This window comes from Phaethon aethereus (genome assembly GCF_964289735.1).
Source record: "Phaethon aethereus genome assembly, chromosome: 15".
Lineage (NCBI taxonomy): Eukaryota > Metazoa > Chordata > Aves > Phaethontiformes > Phaethontidae > Phaethon > Phaethon aethereus.
The window spans coordinates 19003581-19025936 of record NC_138591.1 but is presented as its reverse complement, the minus strand read 5'-3'; the positions used below and the strand labels follow the sequence as shown (position 1 = coordinate 19025936).

At 43.3% G+C, this 22356-nt stretch overlaps 1 protein-coding gene across 1 annotated transcript in view; it reads right to left on the bottom strand.

Moving 5' to 3' along the window:
• The window catches only part of MAPK8IP3 (mitogen-activated protein kinase 8 interacting protein 3), a gene marked incomplete at its 3' end in the record, with an annotated part of 77830 nt that extends 66452 nt beyond the window's left edge, over window positions 1-11378 (bottom strand). The window contains exon 1 of the mRNA XM_082006801.1: window positions 11045-11378. Coding sequence (XP_081862927.1) covers window positions 11045-11362 — 318 coding nt within the window. The 5' untranslated portion in view covers window positions 11363-11378. The remainder of the gene's footprint in view (window positions 1-11044) is intronic.
• Window positions 11379-22356: the final 10978 nt, after the last annotated feature.

Here is a 22356-nt window from a genome sequence, read left to right as displayed (position 1 = left end):
ATAAATCAATGGACATTTCACTAACAAAAAAAACAATCCATTCCACGGGCTTCTGAAACTTAGCAACAATAAATGTAGTAAAATGGGAAGGCAGACCCAGGCCGAGGCAGTCAATCAATGCCATCATCACCATGAAATATAAAACTCCTTAAGACTTAGTAAGAAAAGTGCTACTTAATGTATCAGTTACCTGAAAATCTCTTAGCTCTGAAACCACTCACTGATTTTAGCCCTGATACTCTGAAACACAATCTACAGAGTTTCCTTAATGCTGGAGGGGAACATATGCACCAAAATAAATGCTGAGAGCGCCAGATTCCTCTTAATTTTACCACCATGGGCATCTCTACAATGAATACCACCAACTCTGCCTACCCACTCCTCAACCTAGGGAGGTTTCTCCTGAAAACAGGCACTTGCCTTCTCAATTGCAGCTCTAGAGACAGAACTCTGTTTACGAGATGTGCCACGAGTAACCAGCCATTTTCACCATCTTCTAGTCCTGTGCATGCAAACATGTGCACCTGCACCCACCACACACCTCTTGCCTTACTCCCCATCTCCGTTTGCTATGGCACACTGAATTTAGATTGCTCATTCTTTAAACACGTCGCAGTGTCCCACTTTCTGGAAAACACAATGTATTTCACAATGATTAACAACTAAATAAAAATCAGAGGGTTCTGTTTTAGCTCAAACAAAACAAATATTTGGATTATTTTCCAAGCTACCATTGAGTAGTGAAAGAAAACTGTAAAATATCCTGAAATGGATCCCATATGGGAAGAAGTTCTCCATTCTTTTAAATGTGTTGTTTCTGAATGTGCTGTTCATAAATGTGTTGCACACGAACCCTTTCAGTCCTTCTTCAAGCACAGAATCCCAGAATAAAAAATTTCAGACAGACTCTGAAAAAGAGGGCAAAAAGCTAATGTGCCTCTGGGCCATGTACCTTGGAAATATCCAATCATTAACAGATTAGTTAATTTTCCCATTTAAAATTAGGATTTACAATTACTATGAACAATTAGCTTTTGGGAGGACTTCGGCATGTGTCTAACAGGAAAACTTTTCCCCAAAACACTGCAGATGGAAGGGCTGGCAAGCCTGTTTTGATGCTGCTACGGTGCCTCCCGTCCCCAGGGTGGGGTGAGCAGATCTGCTTCAGCACCGAGAGGCAATTAGTGTTCACGTCACAAAGAGGAGGTGAGCATCGCATCCTGCCTTGAGCAGGTCCCTTCAAATCAGGGCACTGGGAGAGAAGGCAGACACCAGCAGCTGTCCACGACCAGTGAGACCACGTCACCATCCAGCTCAGGAGCAAAAGGTCCAGTGCTTCCCACTGATACCTGAACTAAAGCAACCTGTCCCGGAAAGCAAGACACAGCTCCACAGATATAATTCTGAACACCCTGCAGCCCAACAGGCTGAAAAGTAAACTGCAGACAAACAGAATACCACACCCAATGCATCAATTTTGAAAGCTGACCACCTCCTTGCAGGAAAGAAAGGATTTTCCACCACAAAATATAGAACTGCAGTGTTTGTTACGGCCCATGTGTGGCACCTCTGGACATGCAGATTACCTGTCAATCTTCCCAACATCAATGTGCAATCTCAGACTGATGGTCTATCTGTTTGAAAGACTGGACTAGAACCACAATCCCTGTTGATCAAGAAGCAGATAGATGAAATGGCAGCCTGACATACATCTGCTGGTCCTCGCACAGTGGTAAGCAAGGGCTGGACACAGTCAGCGTGACACAGGCTGAGCCCATGAGGCTTGCACGCACAACGTGATGCAAGTATTGGAGTACCATGGTGCAGTCACCTGGAAATGCCATGCAGGCTCCTGCTGGGGAATGCGGGAGAGGGTCCAGCTGGCTGCTCAGACATTACTTCACCACCTGAAGTCAACGCAGAGCAGCCACTGCCTGGCCAGCACTCTCCATGTGAACTCCAGGACTCTGCAGGAGGAGATAAGAACAGGAACAGAGCAGCTGCTCTTGCCTGAGACATCTCACTCTCCCTCCTCAGAGGCATGAAAGGATCTAGCTTGCTAAAACTGGTCAGAGGCACCATGACAACCGATGATGATGGAGATGTGTGCCATTTTCATCCTCCTCAGCAGGCAAGAGGAAGACCAAAAGTGCCAGGCTGCCTCTGCTAGATGAAAGATTGCATCATTCTCAGAAAAGTGAAGACTGGCTAAGGATTTTTCTTGAAACTTCAGTCATCACAGTTATTTAAATTCGTTTGCAATGGTAGTAAGTCTGAATCTTCCCTGACCTTCTTGGCTTTTCTCTTACAAGTCTGCCTCCTGAAACCCCAGTGCTAAGTTCTGCCTTCATACACCTAGCACGTCCCAACAACATCCTTGAAAAATCCACCTGGAGAGCCATGAGCAGAAAGTGACCACAAAGCAGCCTGCTTCATTTCATCAAGAGACAAAAAAAAAAGCTTCTCATCAAAGCCCACTTGGAGATTACAATTTGACTTATGCTGGTAAACCTGTTGAGGGGAAGCTGGCCATGATCCCTGATCATCAGCATCAACTAACATCCAAAATATTATCTTGAATTGCTCTTTAAATAAGTAACAGCTCATAGTGCTTGCTCAGATTAATTTTACTTTAAAGGTATTTTTTAATAACACACTCTAATATTGATGAATATTAATAAGTGCCATAAAGAGGATTTGTATGAGGATCTGTGTTTGGCTATAGAATTTTTTTTCCTCCCAGATTAGTGAGACTAAAGTAGGGTAACCAGATGGCAAGGACTGATGGGCATTAAGTTTGGAAAGCCTGATTCCTCATGAAGAAGTGATTTAGAAACACATATCATATAGTCAGTTTCTATTGCCTGTCACAAATCTATTTTGTTAGCTTTCTTTAAATTAATAAAACTTGTAAACTAAAGAGTCTTCAAATTCATTTCATCTAATCAGTGCAGACTCCGTACCATTTATTAGAAAAATGTAGAATAGCTAATCAAGAGTTTTTTGCAAGTGGCTTTCCAACAACTGTTTGTCATATAACAACATCTCTAATATGCTAAAAAAAATCTACCGTTTTTACATTAAAAAAAAGCATTCTGCACACAAACTTTTTATGGGGAGATCAAAAAAGTGGAGGAAAGGACACGCTACTTCTGGGCTTAGGCAGAGAAAAAAAATGGAAAGCATTACATCTGGCATTTTAGCTCTTAGTCTGCATTTGGTACTCCTCCATAGGACCAGCCTGGCTTCTCACCAGCAGGACACATCTCCCTCCTGCATCTCAAACCAGCACTGACTAGTCCGCCACTGAGACAGATCCCACAGGAGAGGAGGTCCCAGGAACAGATTGGCACATCCTGCATCTTCCAGGATGCTGCACTGCTGCCAGCCTGGGTTTCATCCGCACTGTCACCCCTGTCCGCACCCTATCACGTGCCGACCCACCTTACTCCTGATGGAGTGATGCGCAAAGAACAAAGCAAATAAAAAAGGGCAGACTGCCATAATACTAAAATCACACTGTAGAGAGGGAAGAGAGTGGCTACTCTTGCTGCTCTTAAACCTCTTCCCGGGTGTCATATTGACAGGGGCTGGGGCAGGACAGGAACCAGTCTAGAACTGCAGCAAACCCTCCTTCCGCTTGCAGAGGCAGCTCTCAACCCTCACATCCGAGTAGAGAAAAGGGACCATTTCATTATTTCCCAGCAAACGCCCCCACTTCACCTTCAGGGGAAGGAAATTATTATCCCTATCACTGTTATGTGCATTAACATCAATCCTAGTCCTGCATCAGGAGACATGCAACAGGATGTTAAATCTTTGGCTTACAATCCTATTTAGTTTTATTGCTACAATTTTTTGTAAGGAAAGGCGTGCTCAGAATCCAAAGATTACCATCCTTCACACGGTGGATGTACTGATCATAGGCCAAAGCAGTGACGAGGTTGTCGCTATTGGTAAGGATGGCTAGTGAGTTTATTTTACCATTTAAGAGGGAAAGGATAAAATTAGAATTTTTATAACTAACATTGCCTACTTAGATATGAACTTGAAACACAGGGGTCTCCAGAAACATTTTGTTGTTGTTCCATACTTTCTAAATGTATGGAGTCAATTTTATTATCTTCAGTTGTTAAGTTTTAATCATAATCTGCAATACTGTGATCAATTCTGAATCATGTTCAAGTGATATCACTGACAAAAGACATAGGAGAAAAATGAGAAAAGATTATTAAAACCCCAATGATTTAAGGTTCATCTCACGCAGAAGACATGGGATCACTTTACACACGCTCACACTTGTGTTGGTTTTTACTTTGGAACAACTAAATGGTTATATTTTGGAACCTTACAACAAGTAAGGAGGAAAGTATCGTAAATATGCTCAGTAGAAAAAAAGCATTACAAATATTACAGTACTTTTCACGAAAATGAAGAATCTAGTTCCTCCGGGACCAACACTTTTTGTAAATCAAGACAACTGCAAAAGAGAACTCTAGGTAAATTGCAAGAACCCTCCAATAATGACATAGATTCTGCTGCTCATTCTGTTGGTGAAATCTGACAGTGCCCACAGGCTCCAGGAATGGATGAAAAGGAGTCTGAAGACTACAGAGACAGATCCTGTACATAGACGGCTGTGCCGTAAGTCTGCATTTCATGCTTGCCAGTTACTTTCAACTGCATATAGTGGAAAAGGTCCACATGAAACACAAATCCTTTCTCTATCTGGTATCTGCTATTCCCAAATGCTTTCCTCCTTCGATGCTATGAGGTCAGCATCAAGCTGCAGAAACTCCCATTAATCAGCCATTTGTGAGGTCAGGTTTCAGGGTGGGGAAACAGAAAGTGCCTTCCCAGGCTGCGATTCATTTCACAGAGAAAGAAAATACAAGGCAGAAAGGGGAAAAAGCACTCACAGCGGAGAACACCAGAGCTTGGAGCACAGAGCATCACTTTTATCACCCTTCCTCACCATCTTCTTAAAGGGAATTAGTGTACAAGGGAGGGACAGTATTTAAAGTATCCCTTAACAAACTGGGGGGAGGTTTCAAAAACCTTTCTGTTGTTTGAGATGCAGATAGAAGCTAGTGAACTTGCAATATTGCCACCCAGCTGAAGAGCTCTTTAAGAATCGTAAGCCACACAGAAACTACAACAGGCACAACTACAGTCCATGCCTCTCACAAAGGACTATCTCTTCCCAAAGCTATGCCCACTGATTTTCAAACAAAACACCGGAGGCATCTCCAACTACTACATAAAAATAAAATATTGGTAAGTGAACATGCTTATCATGTAAAACAACAATGCAAATAGCAAGCCATAAAGAGGAAGTGATGGCCATGGCAACATGCCATCAGAAGATGGAGATGTTTGCTTTTTTTTGGAAGTGGGAAAGGATGTCACCCAGCTCTCGAACACAAATCCCACAGTGGCAACACCAGCAAAGGGCTTTTACAGTTCAAGTCCTTTTTGTGTCCTGCACGTAGGGAAGCACAACCCCAGGCACCACTATATGCTGTGGCCACCCAGCTGGAAACCAGCTTGGCAGAAAACTGGGGGTCCTGGTGGACACCAAGTTGAACATGAGCCAGCAATGTGCCCTTGCAGCAAAAACAATGAATGGTATCCTCTGCTATTGCTAGCAGGTCAAGGAGGTGATCTTTCCCCTTTATTCAGCACTGGTGAGGCCACCCGGAGTGCTGTGTCCACTGCTGGGCTCTCCAGCACAACAGAGACAGGGACATACTGGAGAAAGTCCTGGGAAGGGCCACAAGGATCAAGAAGGGGCTGGAGCACCTGGATAAAAGAAGGCTCAGGGAGATCTCACCAATGCATATAAATACCTGAAGAGAAGGTGCAGAGAGGACGGAGCCACGCTCTTTTCAGTGGTGCCCAGTGACAGGACCAGAGGCAAGGGGCATTAAACTGGAACACAGGAGGTTCCCTCTGAACGTCAGGAAACCCTTTTTCACTGTAAGGGTGACTAAGCCCTGGCATAGGATGCCCAGAGAGGTGGTGGAGTCTCCATCCTTGGAGATACTCAAATGCTCCTTGGACACGGTCCTGTGAAACCTGCTCGGGATGACCCTGTTTGAGCAAGGTGGTTGGACTAGATGACATCCAGAGATCCCTTCCAACCTCAACCGGTCTGATTCTGTGCAAGCACCCAGAGTACAGTTAAAGTCGTGGGGAATCCCATAAGATGACAATTCAAAAGACAGCCCCTCGGAAATGTCACACACGGCAGGGCACACTGCTTCAAGGGGTCCCTGCACTGCCAAAGCTCACATCACATCACCAGGCAGCTCAGAGCAGCACTGCCCACCTCTTGGTGGGGTCCAACAGCAAGTCAAGCCTTTGAGAACTGCAGTCTGGAAGGCTCTGCCATGTAGTCCCATGCTGGCTCCTCGCTCCCAGAGCCGAGCAAAAGCCCAACCACACTGACGCGGGCAGCGTCACCTGCCCTCCAGTGCCTGCAGCCTGGAAACACACCTACCAGCCCAGGCAGAAGAGTCATCGTTTATACACGACAGCCACATTTACTGGGACAGAGATTTCTTTAACCTCTTTCCAACGGAGGTTGTTTCCAGGTGCTGGACTGCCACAGCACAAAACACAAGCTACAAAAGCCTTTCACAAGGGGGTCAGGCCTCCTAACCAGCAGTAGGTACTTATTTCTGTACCATACATACATGCATGTTAAATGAGCATTAACCAATGTTGCAAATCAATCGATCACCATCTTACTTTGCTATTAACGCACCTTTTGTTTCTTTGGACAGCCACCACCATTCCCTTGCAATGTATGAAATTTTACTGGAAGCAGTTTTCATGCAACGAGAGGTCAGAAGGCCAGTACCAAGTCTGGCAGAGATCCACCTTGCTTTTCTGAGCTCCAAGAAGCAAATGCTAATGTACACCAACCAGCCCCGTGCTTCTGTGATTCCCTTCTGTTAAAGTTTTTACATGCATTTACACGTGCATGCTCATCTTGGAATTAGTGCCCAAACGTGACAGACAAACTCTGCAGAAACCAGGACTTAGGGTACATGGTGGTGGTTTTCTTCAAGAGAAGAATTCAGAACATCAGGAAAGTGGCTTACATAAAACAAAATGTCTCAGAGTGGACCCGATAAAGCTTGTTTTCCCTGGGGATTTCTGCTGGTGTCCCCTAGCCCTTTCCCCATCGCAACTCTACCCCTACATGTCTTCTGAGCAGACATCAGAAAGAGATGGTATTTGCATGGGCTAACAAAAGTTGAACCCACCTGCCCCAGACCCACATGCCAACTGTCCTGCTGCCTGCTACTGACCTGCATGCTGGCAAGCTCTGCCTGTCTCTCCCCAAGGCAGGACCTTCACTTGGCCTTTCTCACTTCTGCTTTTCACAAAAAAAAAAAAAAAATTTGTAACTAGCCCCCCCCCTTTTTTTTTTTTAACAAATATGGCTGAAAGTAATCACTAGCTTCTAAAGTTATTGGGGGCAACTGCCCAACAGAGCAATCACATAAGCTTCATTTCCTTAAGGAATCAAGCTAAAAACAATACTTATCCAGTAAAAATAAATATATACCATGTGTTAGTATACATCACCACAAATACCAGGGCCAAAAAGGTGGTAAATGGACTTAGAGCATCTTTCACAGGAAGAGAGGCTGAGAGAGCTGGGGCTGTTCAGCCTGGGGAAGAGATGGCTCAGGGAGATCTTACCAGTGTGCTTAAGCACCTCCTGGGAGAGAGGGAAGACGAGGGAGCCAGACTCTTCTCTGGACAAGAGGCCATGGGCACAAATTAAGCCACACAAAATTCCACCTGAACACAAGGAAGCACTTTTTTACTGGGAGGGCAGTCAAACACTGGCACAGGCTGCCCAAAGAGGTTGTGGAGTCTCCATCTGTGGAGATGCTCAAACTCTGACCGGACGCAGTGCTGGACAACCTGCTCTGGCTGACCCTGTTTGAGCAGGGGCTGTTGGACTAGATGACCTCAGGAGGTGACCACCAAACTAAACAACGCTGTGCTTCTGCAAAACACCACACCATGCAAGTGATAATTATCCTGTGTTCATACATAGTACAAAACAGATGGAAGAAACCAAAACCACTGAAGATCTGGTGCAACTCCACATCTTCAGTAGCTTGGACGTCACTGAAAACTGAAACACTGTGTACTCAGCCCCAAAATCATAAAGACTGACAGCACTGCCAGATTTCAAGGAACTTGTACTTTCAATCCACTTGCCTAGGTGCTTCTGCTGCTCTATTTTAGGACTAGTGGAAAATACAGAGTCACTCTGCAGCCCAAGTGTTTAGAAAATAAAGCAGTAATTTGCTTTTGGCAAAGATTGTTTTAAAAGATAATAGATAGAAACATCTTAGAGAAGGAAACAGACAAGTATTGAGAAGGAAAACTTTCCTTTACAGCATTTAGCAAAAGTGAAATGGAAGCCCTAATTTAACAAAACATACCTATAGGTCTGTTCGTGCATGATTTCTGCATAAAGATGAAAAAGCAAGTTTTGATGGTTCTGCAGCGGTGGTAACAAGACAATACAATGCACATTTTTATGCCAGAGAACAATGCCCACTTGTGGTTCCAATTACTTTGAAATGAGTAACTAATATAAAGTAATTATAACTCAGGGTCTTTTGACAGAACATTGCAAGAGAAGAACAGATCAGTTTTTCATCTCCAACCCCCAACCTCTCAGTATCACTTTAATTCTTGTAATTAGCACTCAACGCAGAGAGGAACCAAGACTGGGGTCAAATCCTGTTCCCAGAGGAGGCTCCTCCCACTTAGGAGTGAAGAACTCACCCCAAGACTTGAGGTGCAGCACAGGAGGCTGAACACTGGTTGAGAAGTGGGATGGACCTTCCCTGGTTACTATGGGCACTACTATAGAACAGCAACACACGTTTGGGTAGGAAAAACATGATTCTATTTTTATATCGTTTACAATTATCCGGTGGACAGCAGAATTCTCTGTATACATAGACTTTCACCTCCATAACATGTAATTTACTACACAGTAAGCAGCATATGGGAAACAGGTGCAGATAATGTACTTTTTGTTATATGCAGAGGGAAATAGCCATATATCCCATATATGACCTTGTAACAGGGATCACGTAGAGGCAAATGAGATTTGTGCTCATAAAAAGCATATCATCTATTCCTTTTTGGTAACAGTCTCCTTGCAGACACTTTTTTCCCCACTTACATTGAGCTGTGCGTAAGGATGACAGAGAGCAGCAGCATCAGTGCTTTTTAAATCTTAGCAAACAGTATTCTGCTACGGTTCCTGAGTTTCCTTGCAGGGAATGTAACTGATGTCACTCCATTTGCTTCCAGAAAACACATCCTGTATCCAATAAGTCAAGAACAGAAATGCACCCAAGTCCAAAGATGCAACATCATTCCAACCAGACTGTTCCATTCCCCATTTGTAGACCCATTTTTTCCCCCATAAATAGTGCACTTTTAAAAAAATTTCCTTCTCAGAAGCCGCAAAATGTCTCTACACAACGTTTAATACGTATCATGTACTCAGAATAATGTTTCAATCCTTACATGCATTCAGAAGAATTTTAAAAGATTACTTATTAGGCCTTTAATACAAAATTAAAACTCAGGACTAAAACTTAATACTTGACTGACTCTAGCTTTCAGTGTTAGTAATGGACTGCAAGTGTCCTCCTCATCAAATTAGCAAGATTCTTGCACACGATTACTAAGCAACAAGAACACATCTGTTAAAAAACTGCATGGTCCTTTACATTGCTCTGCATTTCAAAAGCTATTTCACTAGTTACCCATATCAAATCAGAACTTGACTTCTAGTAAGACTACTGAATCTGAAATCTTCTGTTCTTTCTTAGTCTAAAACACAGGGAAAAAAATACTTTTTAAGAAGTTGTGTAGTGAAACGAGGATTATGCTGTGGTGACCCACTTTTTCCACCACCAATGCTTTATCCCAGTTCACAGACTATCACTTAAAGGGGATAAACAGCAAACCCTATGGTTCACAGTCCTCATTCATGGCTGAAGAAGTGTTCTGAATTTCAGCAGGCCCAGGTGCAGATGCAGGAAGAAAACAGAGCACAAGTCAGCTCCCCTCTCTATTCTGTCTACATCCTTTGTAACCCAAGGATTTTTGGTGCTTCCCATCAAAGGGGTTTGCTCTTCTCATGATCAACTTTCCAATCCCCCCTCCCACCTGAGCAGTTCTGACAGGGCTCTCATGGGAGCGAATCCACTCTCCAGGAAACCGCAGATGCTAACTTGGGAAACTGTTTTATTAAGATTCAAGGTGTAGTTTTGGTAAAAAAAAAGTTTCAAAAATCAGATGCTACCCTCTAAAGGTAATTTTTTGCTCCAACTAAATATCTTGCTGCTGACACTGAAAAAGCTGTATGGCAGCACAGAAATTGCCAATTTTAAAACGTATTTTTTTAAACCACAAATTAGCATAAACGTCAAGTCCTCTACGTGGCGTTGGCTTTCCAAAGTGAGTACTTCAAACCCACAGGACTGCAGCCCGTTTTGTTTCGGCTTTCTCCCTCCTGCCTTCCCAGGGGCGGAGCAGCCGCAGAGGCACCTGCCCGCACGCCCCGCCAGGCCGGGGATGCCGGGCCGGGCCAGGCCACCCGCCCCACCGGAGGGGTCCCGCCGCGGGGGGCGGCCGGCGGCCCCGCGCCCCGGCAGGGGGACGCGCCGTGCCGGGGCCGCGCCGCCCGCCCGCGCTCCCCTTCTAGAAGGTGCCGCCGGCCACTGCCGCGGGGCCACCCCGCCGCTCAGCCGGCCCGCCGTCCCCGCGCCGCGGCCCTCGGCGGGCTGACCGAGGAGATGGAGCCGAGGCCCGCGGGTAGGCGGCCCAGCCGGCCACAAGGCCCGAGCCGCCCCCGCGGCCTCGCCCGCCGGCCCCGCCGCAGCCTCCACCGCGGGCCCTGCCCGCCCCTCCGCCGCAGCGGGGCCGCGGCGCGGTGCCCCCGCCCGGCGGACGGCCAAGATGGTCGCGGGGCGGCGTCGCTCACCTCCTCGGCCTGCTTGCGCAGCGCCTTCTCCCGCTCGTACTGCGTTAGGAGCTGCTCGTTGTCCTCCCGCAGCAGCTCCAGCTCCACCTCGTGCTCCTGGTTGTCGGTAAGCACCGAGTCCAGGTTCTCCAGCACCGTCACCACCAGCGGCATCAGCTCCTTCACCACCTCCTCGTCGTAGCAGTGGATCAGCCGCTCGAACTCGCGGTAGATGCTGTTGGCGAGGCCCGAGACCCGCTCCGACATCACCGACCCCGAGCAGTAATCGTCGCCCGGGTACCCCCCCACGCCGCCATCGTCCAGCTGGATCTCCAGCATCCTGCCGGCCCCGCAGCCACCCGCTCCGCTCCGCCACTGCCGAGGCCGCCGCCGTCGCCAGGCTCTGCTCCGCCCCGCCCGCCGCGTCAACGGGCCGCGGGGCCCGGCGGGGCGGAGCGCGGCGGCACCGCCCTGGGAACCCGGAGCACCCCCCCGGCCGTGACCGCGGGAGGGGCCGAGGGGGCGGCAGCGCGGGGCGGCCGCGGCCGTGCGGAGAGCTGCGCCCCGCGCAGCGGGACCGCTCCCCTGCCGAGGCGCTGCGCCCGCCACGAACAGCACCTGCGCCTCCGAGCTGTCCCCCACGCGTGGCACACGCCGCCCTGCGGCGGGGGTGCGCCAAGACCAAGGCCTACCCGCGGCCAGTTTCTTCCCCCAAGACCTATGGCCGGACAAAGGATGGCGGTGAAGTGCCAGCTGCACATAGGGGTTCCGAACGACGCACGAGATCTTCACGCGTGACGCCCCAGTGCCATGTCGCGTCACGCAGCAGAGGTACCGAGAGCACGGGTGACATCCAGCGCCTTGACACAAGCTGCAGATCACGCTGCGTGCTGGAAAGCCATCTTCTCGGACCCGCGTCAAAGGCTCGGCAAATCTAGCTCTGCGCTTTGGTCCCTTCGGTTCATCCTGACTGAAATCCAAACCCGAGTCTCCACATCCTGATACAGACCCCAAAACCAAAGGGTTTAGGGAAAATAAGTAGTCCCAGGCCTGGATACGGTAACAGGGTACAGACTGCAGAGGCCTTCAAAGTAAATGGTCTGAAGGTGACAAATGGGTTGATTCTTTCCTATTCACACTCTCAAATGCACAAAAACCTAAGAAGCATTATCTAATCTTGTTTATTCTGAGGCCTGATCTAGAAGGACTTTTTCTTTGAGAGAGGGGGCACAACTTCCAACCAGAAGAGCGTTAGAACCTAACTGACCCAGTTATTAACACAAAACACCTTCAGACTTGAAGTCTCTTCCCAGTACCTCTGAAAATCAGGGCACTCCTTTGGTCCGTACATGCTAGTTGTTTCACTTCAGTTACTCAGTTATATTTCCAAGAAAAGGCAGCTATAGTTACTGCAGTGAAAGGAGACAAGGACCTGTTCAGACAGGGATGAACTGACAGATAAAACCAGAGATCAAAAGGGGCCGTCTTAAGTCCTAAAAAAAAATCCGGCACCTGGGCCCTTGAAAGTAGCAGCACAATCACAGAACTTCATCAATAGCTTTCTATAAGCAGCAGCGTGCTCCCAGGTATGCAAGGCAGACTCCAGCACCCACAGCATATAATACAAAAGGCAAATTGATGCATACGATACTTATTTATGTAATACATTTGTACAGAGTCTGACAATGGGGTGGAAATGGGAAATAATGCTCAAAAATGCCTATCATCAGCATCCCCCAGTTCTCACTGCTGTGACGACAACGTTCCATTACGTTGTTACGCATCTCAATGCCCTTTAGCAAAATATCCTTGTGAATAACCTACTCGTCAGTGATACTGCTTTTCACGTTCTTAGCTGAGAAGTAGAGAGATTCTGAAATATCAAGGACATACTTAACTAGTTAGAAATAAAAATGGTTTATAAGCTAGGTAGCTGATTTGCATCATTGCAAGAAATAAGCATAGGCAAATGAGCAAAAGAAATTTATTACTTAGCCAAGCTGTTACTATCCTTAAAACAATAAAAAATCAAGCCTTAAAAAATATTTTATTTTACGCAAAATAACTGTTCAATCACCTTATGATCAGAAATATTCAAATAAAGTATCTCTAAAGTTCTCCGAAGGATTAATTCTACTTTCAGGGGATTTCCAGTTAACTGAAATTTAAGTCTAAACCAAAACTGTTGCAGGTTTATGGTGATAGTTGCCGTTTCTGATTTTCTAAACAAAATATTTCAACGCTACAAGGCAAATTTATGTGTACAAAATATGGCCAAATCATTCTTCAAGAGTTAAACTTTCCTTCATAGCACCCCAAATTCCATTTCTCTGGTACTCAACTGCCTTTCACCAGTGTTTACTTCTGTCTCTTTCAGGGGTGCAGAACAGCCCCCGAGATATTGTCTGCCAGGAAGAACAAATGGCCAAACCAATAGTGCAGTAAGATTTCAGATACTAGGGATGCATTTTTTCATCACTGGGGCAAGACTTCAGCCTGGGCCTAACAAGTGGATGCAGGACTTCATGTTAATTGTGCTCATTTGTGTTAGTTGCGTATGTATGAGCACCCAGGAAACTAGTGTGGGTACATTTCAGGTGCCATTCATCCAAGTCCAGTCTTACTTTTTCTTTCTCAGTTTTCTACAAATCAAGAATAGACACTTAAAAAAAAAATTACTGGACAACTTAGATGTTTAGGTTCTTGGGACAAACACATTTTACTGTCCCTTTACAGTTATAGAGCTTTTCCTGAATAATCAATTTGTATTTTGTACAGTGTTTTTAACAAAATTAAAAGAAAAATGGCCAAAGAGAGGCTAAGAGAACTATACAGCCCATTCGCTATACGGAAACATTTTCAGTTTGGGTAGTAAAAGGAAGAGACCAAAAACTGCTTCAATTAACAGCTTAAAATCAGAAACAGGTTTTCAGATTTGGTATTGTTATTAAAGGCTGAAAAACTTGGAAAAAAAAAGACATACCTGTTTTACACCACCATTGAAATCTGCATTTTGCAATACAGTTATGTTTAGACTAAAACAAGATAATTTAACAAGTCTGGTTTTGTAGGCAAGGAAGACTTTACAGCAGTAAAGAGTTGTTTGTATCTTTCTAGCTGCCTTTAAATAGTTTACATCACTAGAGTCACAAATACTGGATTTTATTAGCTAAACTGAACAAGAAAAAATATATATAGCCTTTCTGAATTTCAGCTGGGCAAGGCTACAACAAATAGTGTAAACACCGTGACAAAAAAGGGAATATGCCCCAAAGTTATATATGATTATGTTGTTCAGAGGAAAAGTCAATGGTTCAATCACCTTAGAATATCATGACAGATATTAGTGGTTGTTATTAGTCATGGGGATAAAATTGGCATGATAGAAAACAATGATGTGGAACATTTTGCTCACAGACAAAGTGAGACGCCCACTCCCATTTTTACAGATGTATTACAAAACAAGTTTCTCTATCTGAAAACACTGAATAAGCATACCCAACGTAACCTTCTGATTCTGGTGACTCATATTTTCCTCTAAACATGGGAAAATTATGTTTAATCTGAATCTCCAACTTGCTTATTAAATACCTAGAAAATAAATATCCACTAAACCCGTATGCTAGTACTTACATATATATGTAGCTATTTCCCCCGCATACATGGAATAAGTACTAAATCAGATAAATCCAATTTGTTTTTCAGACACTGTGTCAGATGTAGTGAAGAAACATGTACTAGTTTCAAACAGGTCCTCATTTAAAAAGGTATAGTGTAATTAACATCTCAAACTTTTTCTTGAAGATATTTTTTTAAATTGCACAAATGAGTGCCCTCATGTTTTTGTAAACAGTCCATTTTAACATAGTTTTATGTGGATTTAAATGTTCCTTTCAGCAGAATTTATAGATAAATCTGTTGAGTTAGCATATGGGTGGCAAAAAGATGGAGGATTAAAGTGAATTGCTTACTTTCACAGCAGAGAAACAAGATCATCCTTTTTATAATGTAATGAAAGAATTGTCCACAGTAGCAACTGGAAAGTGTTTCTGTAGTCCATGCAAACTAAACATAGCTTAAGGTGGATGAAATTCTCATCACCTAAACAGAGTCTTTTTTTTTACCATTTTACCATTATTAGTTCTATTTTACCATTAATAGTAAATAAAGTAACATCTAAAACTCCAAGTACAAGCCACAACAGCAGTACACTAAACACTAGGCAAACAAAGGCAGTAAGGTAAAAAATGGCCCCACACAGAACTATCTTGTGATCGAGCGAAAACAAATCTAGAAAAAATTCTTGCAAAAACATGGGTAATTGGGAAGTTTCCCATACAACAAATGAAAACTAAATACGAAGCCCGTCAGTTGTACATAGCAACATGTATCTGGGCATATTCGACTGCACCTCGAATACTGTGTTCAGTGTTGGGCCCCTCACTACCAGAAGGTCGTTGAGGTGCTGGAGCATGTCCAGAGAAGGGCAACGGAGCTGGTGAGGGGTCTGGAGCATAAGTCTGATAAGGAGCGGCTGAGGGAACTGGGAGTGTTTAGTCTGGAGAAGAGGAGGCTGAGGGGAGACCTCATCGCTCTCTACAACTACCTGAAAGGGGGTTCTGGTGAGGTGTGGGTTGGTCTCTTCTCCCAAGTAACCAGTGATGGAACGAGAGGAAATGGCCTCAAGTTGTGCCAGGGGAGGTTTAGATTGGATATTCGGAAAAATTTCTTCACCGAAAGGGTTGTCAAGCATTGGAACAGGCTGCTCAGGGAAGTGGTTGAGTCACCACCCCTGGAGGGATTTAAAAGACATGTAGGTGTGGTGCTGAGGGACATGGTTTAGTGGTGGACTTGGCAGTGTTAGGTTAACGGTTGGACTCAATGATCTTAAGGGTCTTTGCCAACCTAAATGATTCTGTGATTCTATACCCTGCAAGCAGAAGTAATACAGAACTGAGTGGGATTACAGCAATATGCATATTAATGATTTATGTAATCAATATATGGCTTTGATATGTTCAAGTCCACAGATCCACAGCAACATGCTCGGTAACTCACATTTTTCAAACACTAATAAGGTCTTACACCTTCTTGTCAATATTGTCTCTGGTTTAGAGGTGGAAGAAACTGAGGCAGAAGCATTAAAAGGACCTATGAAGACCAGACAGGGAAGGACTGCTAGAGCTAGGATTAGAGCAAAGGAGCTTTTGAGGGCTAAATGCAGATCCAGAGTCTGCATTTGACCTGTGTTTTCAACTTTCTTTGGCAGTGTGAAGCACCATGACCAACAGTCTGCCTCGGTGCAGACTGCCACTGGCCTTGCCTGGCTGTAATGGAGTTATCAAGGTAAGGGAAACGCCAAAGGGCTGTACTTGGATAGGGTACTTGTATTGTTATTCCCTTCTGCAGCACCCCTACAGAAAAACACTGCAGGAAAACCTTGGAGCAGTCAGCCAGACCTCGAGCTCAGCTGATCTTAGGTGGTGGAGTTCAAGTAGGAAGGCAGCAGAAAGCCATCTTCTCTGTACTGAGTCCAACCTGGATAGAGAAATGAGGTGCTGATTTGTGAAAAAGCTCCCAACATACACATTTGATTTAGAGCTCTTGAAGAAGAGTGTATTTCCAAAGTTGTCATTAGCAATGACCCTAAAAGCTTCATATTACACAAAGGGAAAGAACTTTAAACCTACACAGAAAGCACAATTGCAATGGGAATATCACATCTCAGCAATAGTTTTATGACTATTTCATCCTGTTATGTCATTACAGGTAACTATATTGCTAGTATACTATAGATTCATTGCATGACAGCTTTTAGAAGCAACTGCATTTATAGCAAAAAACCTGTTTGTCTCCCAAAAAAGGAGAATTGACAAAGAAATAATAGACTAGGATAGGATAGGATAGGATAGGATAGGATAGGATAGGATAGGATAGGATAGGATAGGATAGGATAGGATAGGATAGGATAGGATAGGATAGCAGTAGTTCACTTGGAAGGGACCTACAATGATTGAGTCTGTGGTGTAATTAGTTATGGGATGGATTACCAAGAAATCATGAGGCATCTGAATGTAACAGTCAGATTTTCAACCGTTCTCCCAAAGAGCAGGTCCAGTCAAGTGCTGTGGATGCACTGGGTGTATACATATTAACACCAAATGTGAATGCAAAAAATCGCGATGAAAAATTTAATACTTAAAAAGTTGACCAACATGTTGGGCCTTGATTCGCACTGTCTTGCATGGGAAACTACCTAGACAAAAAGTTCTACTATCATTCATAACAAAAATAGCATGCCAGCAAACTTGATTGCATGCTTGATTAAATGCTTGATTGCATTTAAAATATTATGAATTAAAATTTACAGGATCAGGAGAGAAACAAAGCAGGTAAAGTGTGACAGAAGGCTTGTTCACCAGTTTATTTTGGTTCATTACATCAAACTTCTAATTTCATGTCATCTAAAGGGTATGTAAAAAATTTACAAAGTTTTCTTGCATTTTGCCCACATGCATAGGAAACTATAACAATGGGAGTGTCATGAATTAATACCCATTAAATTGCATAGCCTGATGAGTTCATGGTATTACCCACACTTCTTGACTGTAATCTCAAAAGGTCCAGCAGGCATCCCTGAGGTGAGGTAATCTGAGTTTAATTACATTCTCCTTTCTACAAAAGACAGCTTGTTCAAGTCCTACGACGATGTTAAAGCTCCTACTGAAAAAGACGGGTGATTGCCTTAAGTTAAATTATACATTAAAATATACATTCCTGTATTTATAAATCCGTAAATAATTTAAAGTCTAGAGATGAGTCAAAAAATGGCAGAAATGCTAGGTGCTGCCACATGTGAGAAAGTTAAAATTCTGGCTTCAAAATGAAAGCTGGCAAGGAAAAGTATTTGCTTATTCTATCCCTCTTGGTTTTTTATTGCATCTAGCATAGGAACTCATATATGGTTCAAATTGTTATTTGCTTAGCACTAACAATATGCTAAAACCTAATTGTTCTATAGATATGACTGCAAGGTCTCTTTCCTAAAGAGTTTAGTTTTCCAAGTAGATAGTATAAAGGCAACACACAAGGAGTGGCAAATGGATAGAAACACTAAGGAAGTAACATCAGGATTGTTTTTTAATAGCCACACGATCTTCAATTAGCCTTTATTTTCCCCTTTGGACAGCTGGAATTTTGCTGTGTGAAAGAATAAATGTTTTTACGTTTTTATCTTGATGGGATATGGCCAAGGAAAATACTGGATTGTTTTTAGTGGCTAGAACTTACCTGCAAATAATATTCAGCCTAAATCCAAGGTATTAAGTTGTTTCTGCAGAAAATGATGGTATCATAGTACCAATATGACAGTTGTGTCAGAGGTAAGATTTCTGTAAACCAAACTTTCTTTATGAGAGATTATTCCTGATTAAAAATACTTGTACAGCAGAAACTACTTGTGCTTCCTTTCTATAAGACAGTATCTGGAGAGTTGACTGGCAAAATTTAGCTGCAGGAATGGGATCATACAAAACCTTTTTAAAGAGATTTATCTCTGTCTAGTATAATAACTGGTTAGTGGTACTCTTTTTAAGTTTAAAAGCAATGCCTTGTTTGGCTTAAAATAATTTAATGAAGTTCCATAAGCATTTCAAAGATGATGTTTATGGAATATCACTGAAAACACTATATAACAACAACAAATGATGCACATATAGCTCATTTCCCACTACAGAAGCTTCTTCCATACCTAGGTCAGGAAAAAAACATTCTGGTAGTTTTACAAAACCTCATTCACCCAGCAATTTCTGAACTGTGATAATGACTTGTGCTTTGGCCAGAGAATGTATGTTACAGAAATATTCAGCCTTCATCTCTTGGAAATCCTTAGTGGTATTTCCAGCTTTAATATTTTATTTTTAATTTACAGCCACAAGATCTTAATATTCCTTCGACAGGACCCAGGAGCTGCCTCGAATCAGATGTCATCCCTTGGTAGGTACTTACAGACCACAGACCCTCATATTTCTATTTGTTCAGTTCTCTTCTGACTGAAGAAACCTGTGCGTAGTTTTCTACATTATTACACAGAGTTTCTATTAATTAAATAATCGGACTGTAAAAAAAAAAGCTAGATAAAATTATGTGTTGGATACCTTCACAACCATGGAATTTTTGTATAGACTAGCTGTGTGTATCTACTCACCCTACTGAGCACTCCATCATTGCTTTGCAAATAATACTCCCATTTAGTCAAAATTTACTTTGATATAACACTTCAGTCTTTGTGGAGAAACAGGCCACCAGTTCATTCTCTCTAATAGTCTATATTTCTTCAGTAGTGTAAAGAGCACTAGTGTAAATATGCATGACAAACAAACAAAAAAAAAGCCTTTTCAATCAGTGAGCATTAGGCAAGATTGTGCAAATCCCAAACAAGATCTCAGACCGTTGTTAGGGACCATCTAACGTGGTCCATTCCCTATCCCATCCTAATGGCCAATCAAGGAGGCATTTTGAAGGTTCTGGCAGAGCTGTAACCAGAGCCTTAGTCTTCAGAGGATGGTGGAGAGAAGAGGAGGAAGTCAGGTCTTGTAGGAGAACTCAAGAGAGTGTTGTTTAGCATTCATAAAACATTAGTAAAAGCAACTTCCATTCTGGGTGAAATCCCCGACATCTGCAAATGCGGATTTCTGCATCCCTGAAGGCAACTTCCTTTCTATTTTGTGTTCTATTTTATTTGAGTTCTTCAAAGAACATGACAAAGCACTGTGATTCTGTCTTTGAAATGCTTCAAGTAATTATATTTTTGACAATATTTTGTTTAAAAGACAGATTTGTAAAATCTGACATCATTTTCTGCCCATCTGCTGGTTTGCTAAATTTTTAAGTGCACTACTCGATGTTTAGCAACAGAAAAGTTAGTTTCTCCTCTACCTCTCTCCAGTGTACTTCAGAAGCATTTTCTGGAGACAGTTTGATGTAAATATGGCATCTTTGCCTAAAGCAAATGTCTTTTTGACATGGTTCTCCAAAGTTAGCCTGTTATTACGTGTCTTTCGATCTGTCACAATAAACTGCTCAACTTGTGCACTAAATAACTCGTCCCCAGTACTCACAGCTGAAGTTCACTTGAGAGCTCAGCAATACACCAGGCAATGGTATGCAAATGGTATAGTATTTCCTTAGGACGGTATTGTGCTAATTACCAAGCCACTGATTGCAGTGGTGATCCGACCTGTAGGATCAGAGCTCCATCTTCCATCTCTGTATTTTATTAATTCTCATAGAATCATAGAATCATTTAAATTGGAAAAGATCTTTAAGATCATCAAGTCCAACTGTATTCTCATTGCTTTACTATCAATATCCAAGCGTGCTTTTCAGAGCAGATGATAAGTACATTCACAGCGAGTATTAAAACTGTATGCAAAGTGTAAGTTCCGGGTATTTTTTTTTTTTTTTTACTAATGTGCACGTGGACTTTATTATTTTTTTCTTGCATATGAAATTGATGAGTAGACCTTGAACTGAAGGCAAAAAAGATTTCCTGAATGAGGCCAGGATGTCCTGGGCTGCCGATATCAGCCCTTTTACTCCTTGCCCGATAGAGAGAAAAAAAAAAAAAAACAAACAACAAACCCCCAGGCAAGCTACATTTTATGAAAATCCCAGCCACTGCAAGGAAGAGTATCTCATGGTAAATTAAGAAAGTGTAGAAACATGGTAAAATGTGCAGAAGCTCATGTCGTTTTCAGAAACACTGGCTGCTGTTAAATGTTTTATGGTAGCCCTTCTGCACCCCATATCCTCCCATGCCAGAGACAGAAACGTGTCAGGAGTGGGATGGGAGATTTCAGGTGTTGGTTTTGACACATACATTCTGTACCAGCATGCTGCTTTCTTCCCATGTCCTGGACCTTAACCCCAGCCCCACTTCTACTCCTGTGCTTTCAGCTGACAAACTGCATGTGCAGGGACATGGTGAGGGACAATCTTCTCAAACAGAAAGGGGCAGCCGCACACGCCTTAGTGCCTGGAAGATTTACATCAACTTCCTCATTTTTTTCCATTTGCTTTTTATAAAGTAGGAGAGAGAGTCTTGCAGAGCCTCTAGAAACCTAAGCTACATTTAAAAGAGACCTCCAGTACCAATTTAAGGTGACAGACAGGACGCTCGCCTGTGGCAATAAAAGATGCAGTACAAGTACTGAAAGAGTCAGGTTGCCTTTATTAGCGGTTCAGCAAAGAATGAAAATTCTGCCTGTGTGACAAGGGCAGAGAATATAATTAACTGACAGGACTCCTTAGTTTAGTGCCATATTAAAGCTGTGGTAGGTTTTTAAGGTCTCTCCTGAACCCGTGGGAGGGACGGCTTCTAAGCTAGCTGGAATGAACACCAGCAAATGGAGCAGTAATAGGGAAGGTTACATTATTAATTATATTAAAGAGCTCTCCCGCAACAGCAGGACATTACAGAAAAAAAAAAAAAAGAGTAGCTCATCCCTCAGACACTGCAGTAAGCAAACACACACACGTGTGGGTCTTCCTGCCCCTGTAAGGCCCCCGCCTCAGCCCCGCTCACCCCGCGCACGGGGGACTTTCCTCCTTCCAGCCGCTCGGCCTCGGTGGTGAGCTGCACACATCATCTGGTGACGGAGCCTCTGACAGCAGCAGCAGCAAAAAGACATCTCAGAGCTTGAACAACCTCTGGGGACGCAGTGAGCCTGAGAGAAGACACCGGCTGGTCAGCAAGAAAAATGCGCAGTCGTGAGAAGGATATGGCAAAATATGTTAAATGATTACATATTATCGCTCCTGTTTCCTCTGTTCTTAGAGGAAATACACAATTCATTGCAAAATAAAGTGTTAACACTTGACAATTAAAATCACTTGCCTGCCTGAAAACGTTGTACTTACTACAGTTATTCTTCTACCTGACTGTTCATAACTGAAGAGATAACAAAAAATACAGTATCTTTTCTTTTCAAAAAGATTTAACACAGTTTGTTACAAAAACAATTTCACTGTTTTCTCTCATGTAAGGCAGTCACTTGGAAACAGAATGCAAATAACAACACATGCTTTCATAAGTTAAACCTTAAGCTCAAAGGACTGTCCACAATACTTAAGGAGTCCCTGAGACTGAGATCTTGCTGCTGAAAAATCCAGATGAACAAGAGGAAATATGTACCAGAAGAGACTGCCTGTTTTAAGGTGGAAAATTGAAGCTATAAAATCAGAAAAACTGGCACAAGATCTTCAAGGGCAGGAGAAGGATTTTATACTACTTTCAGTAAGCTTTCCGTAAAACTGAATTACAATTATCGGTG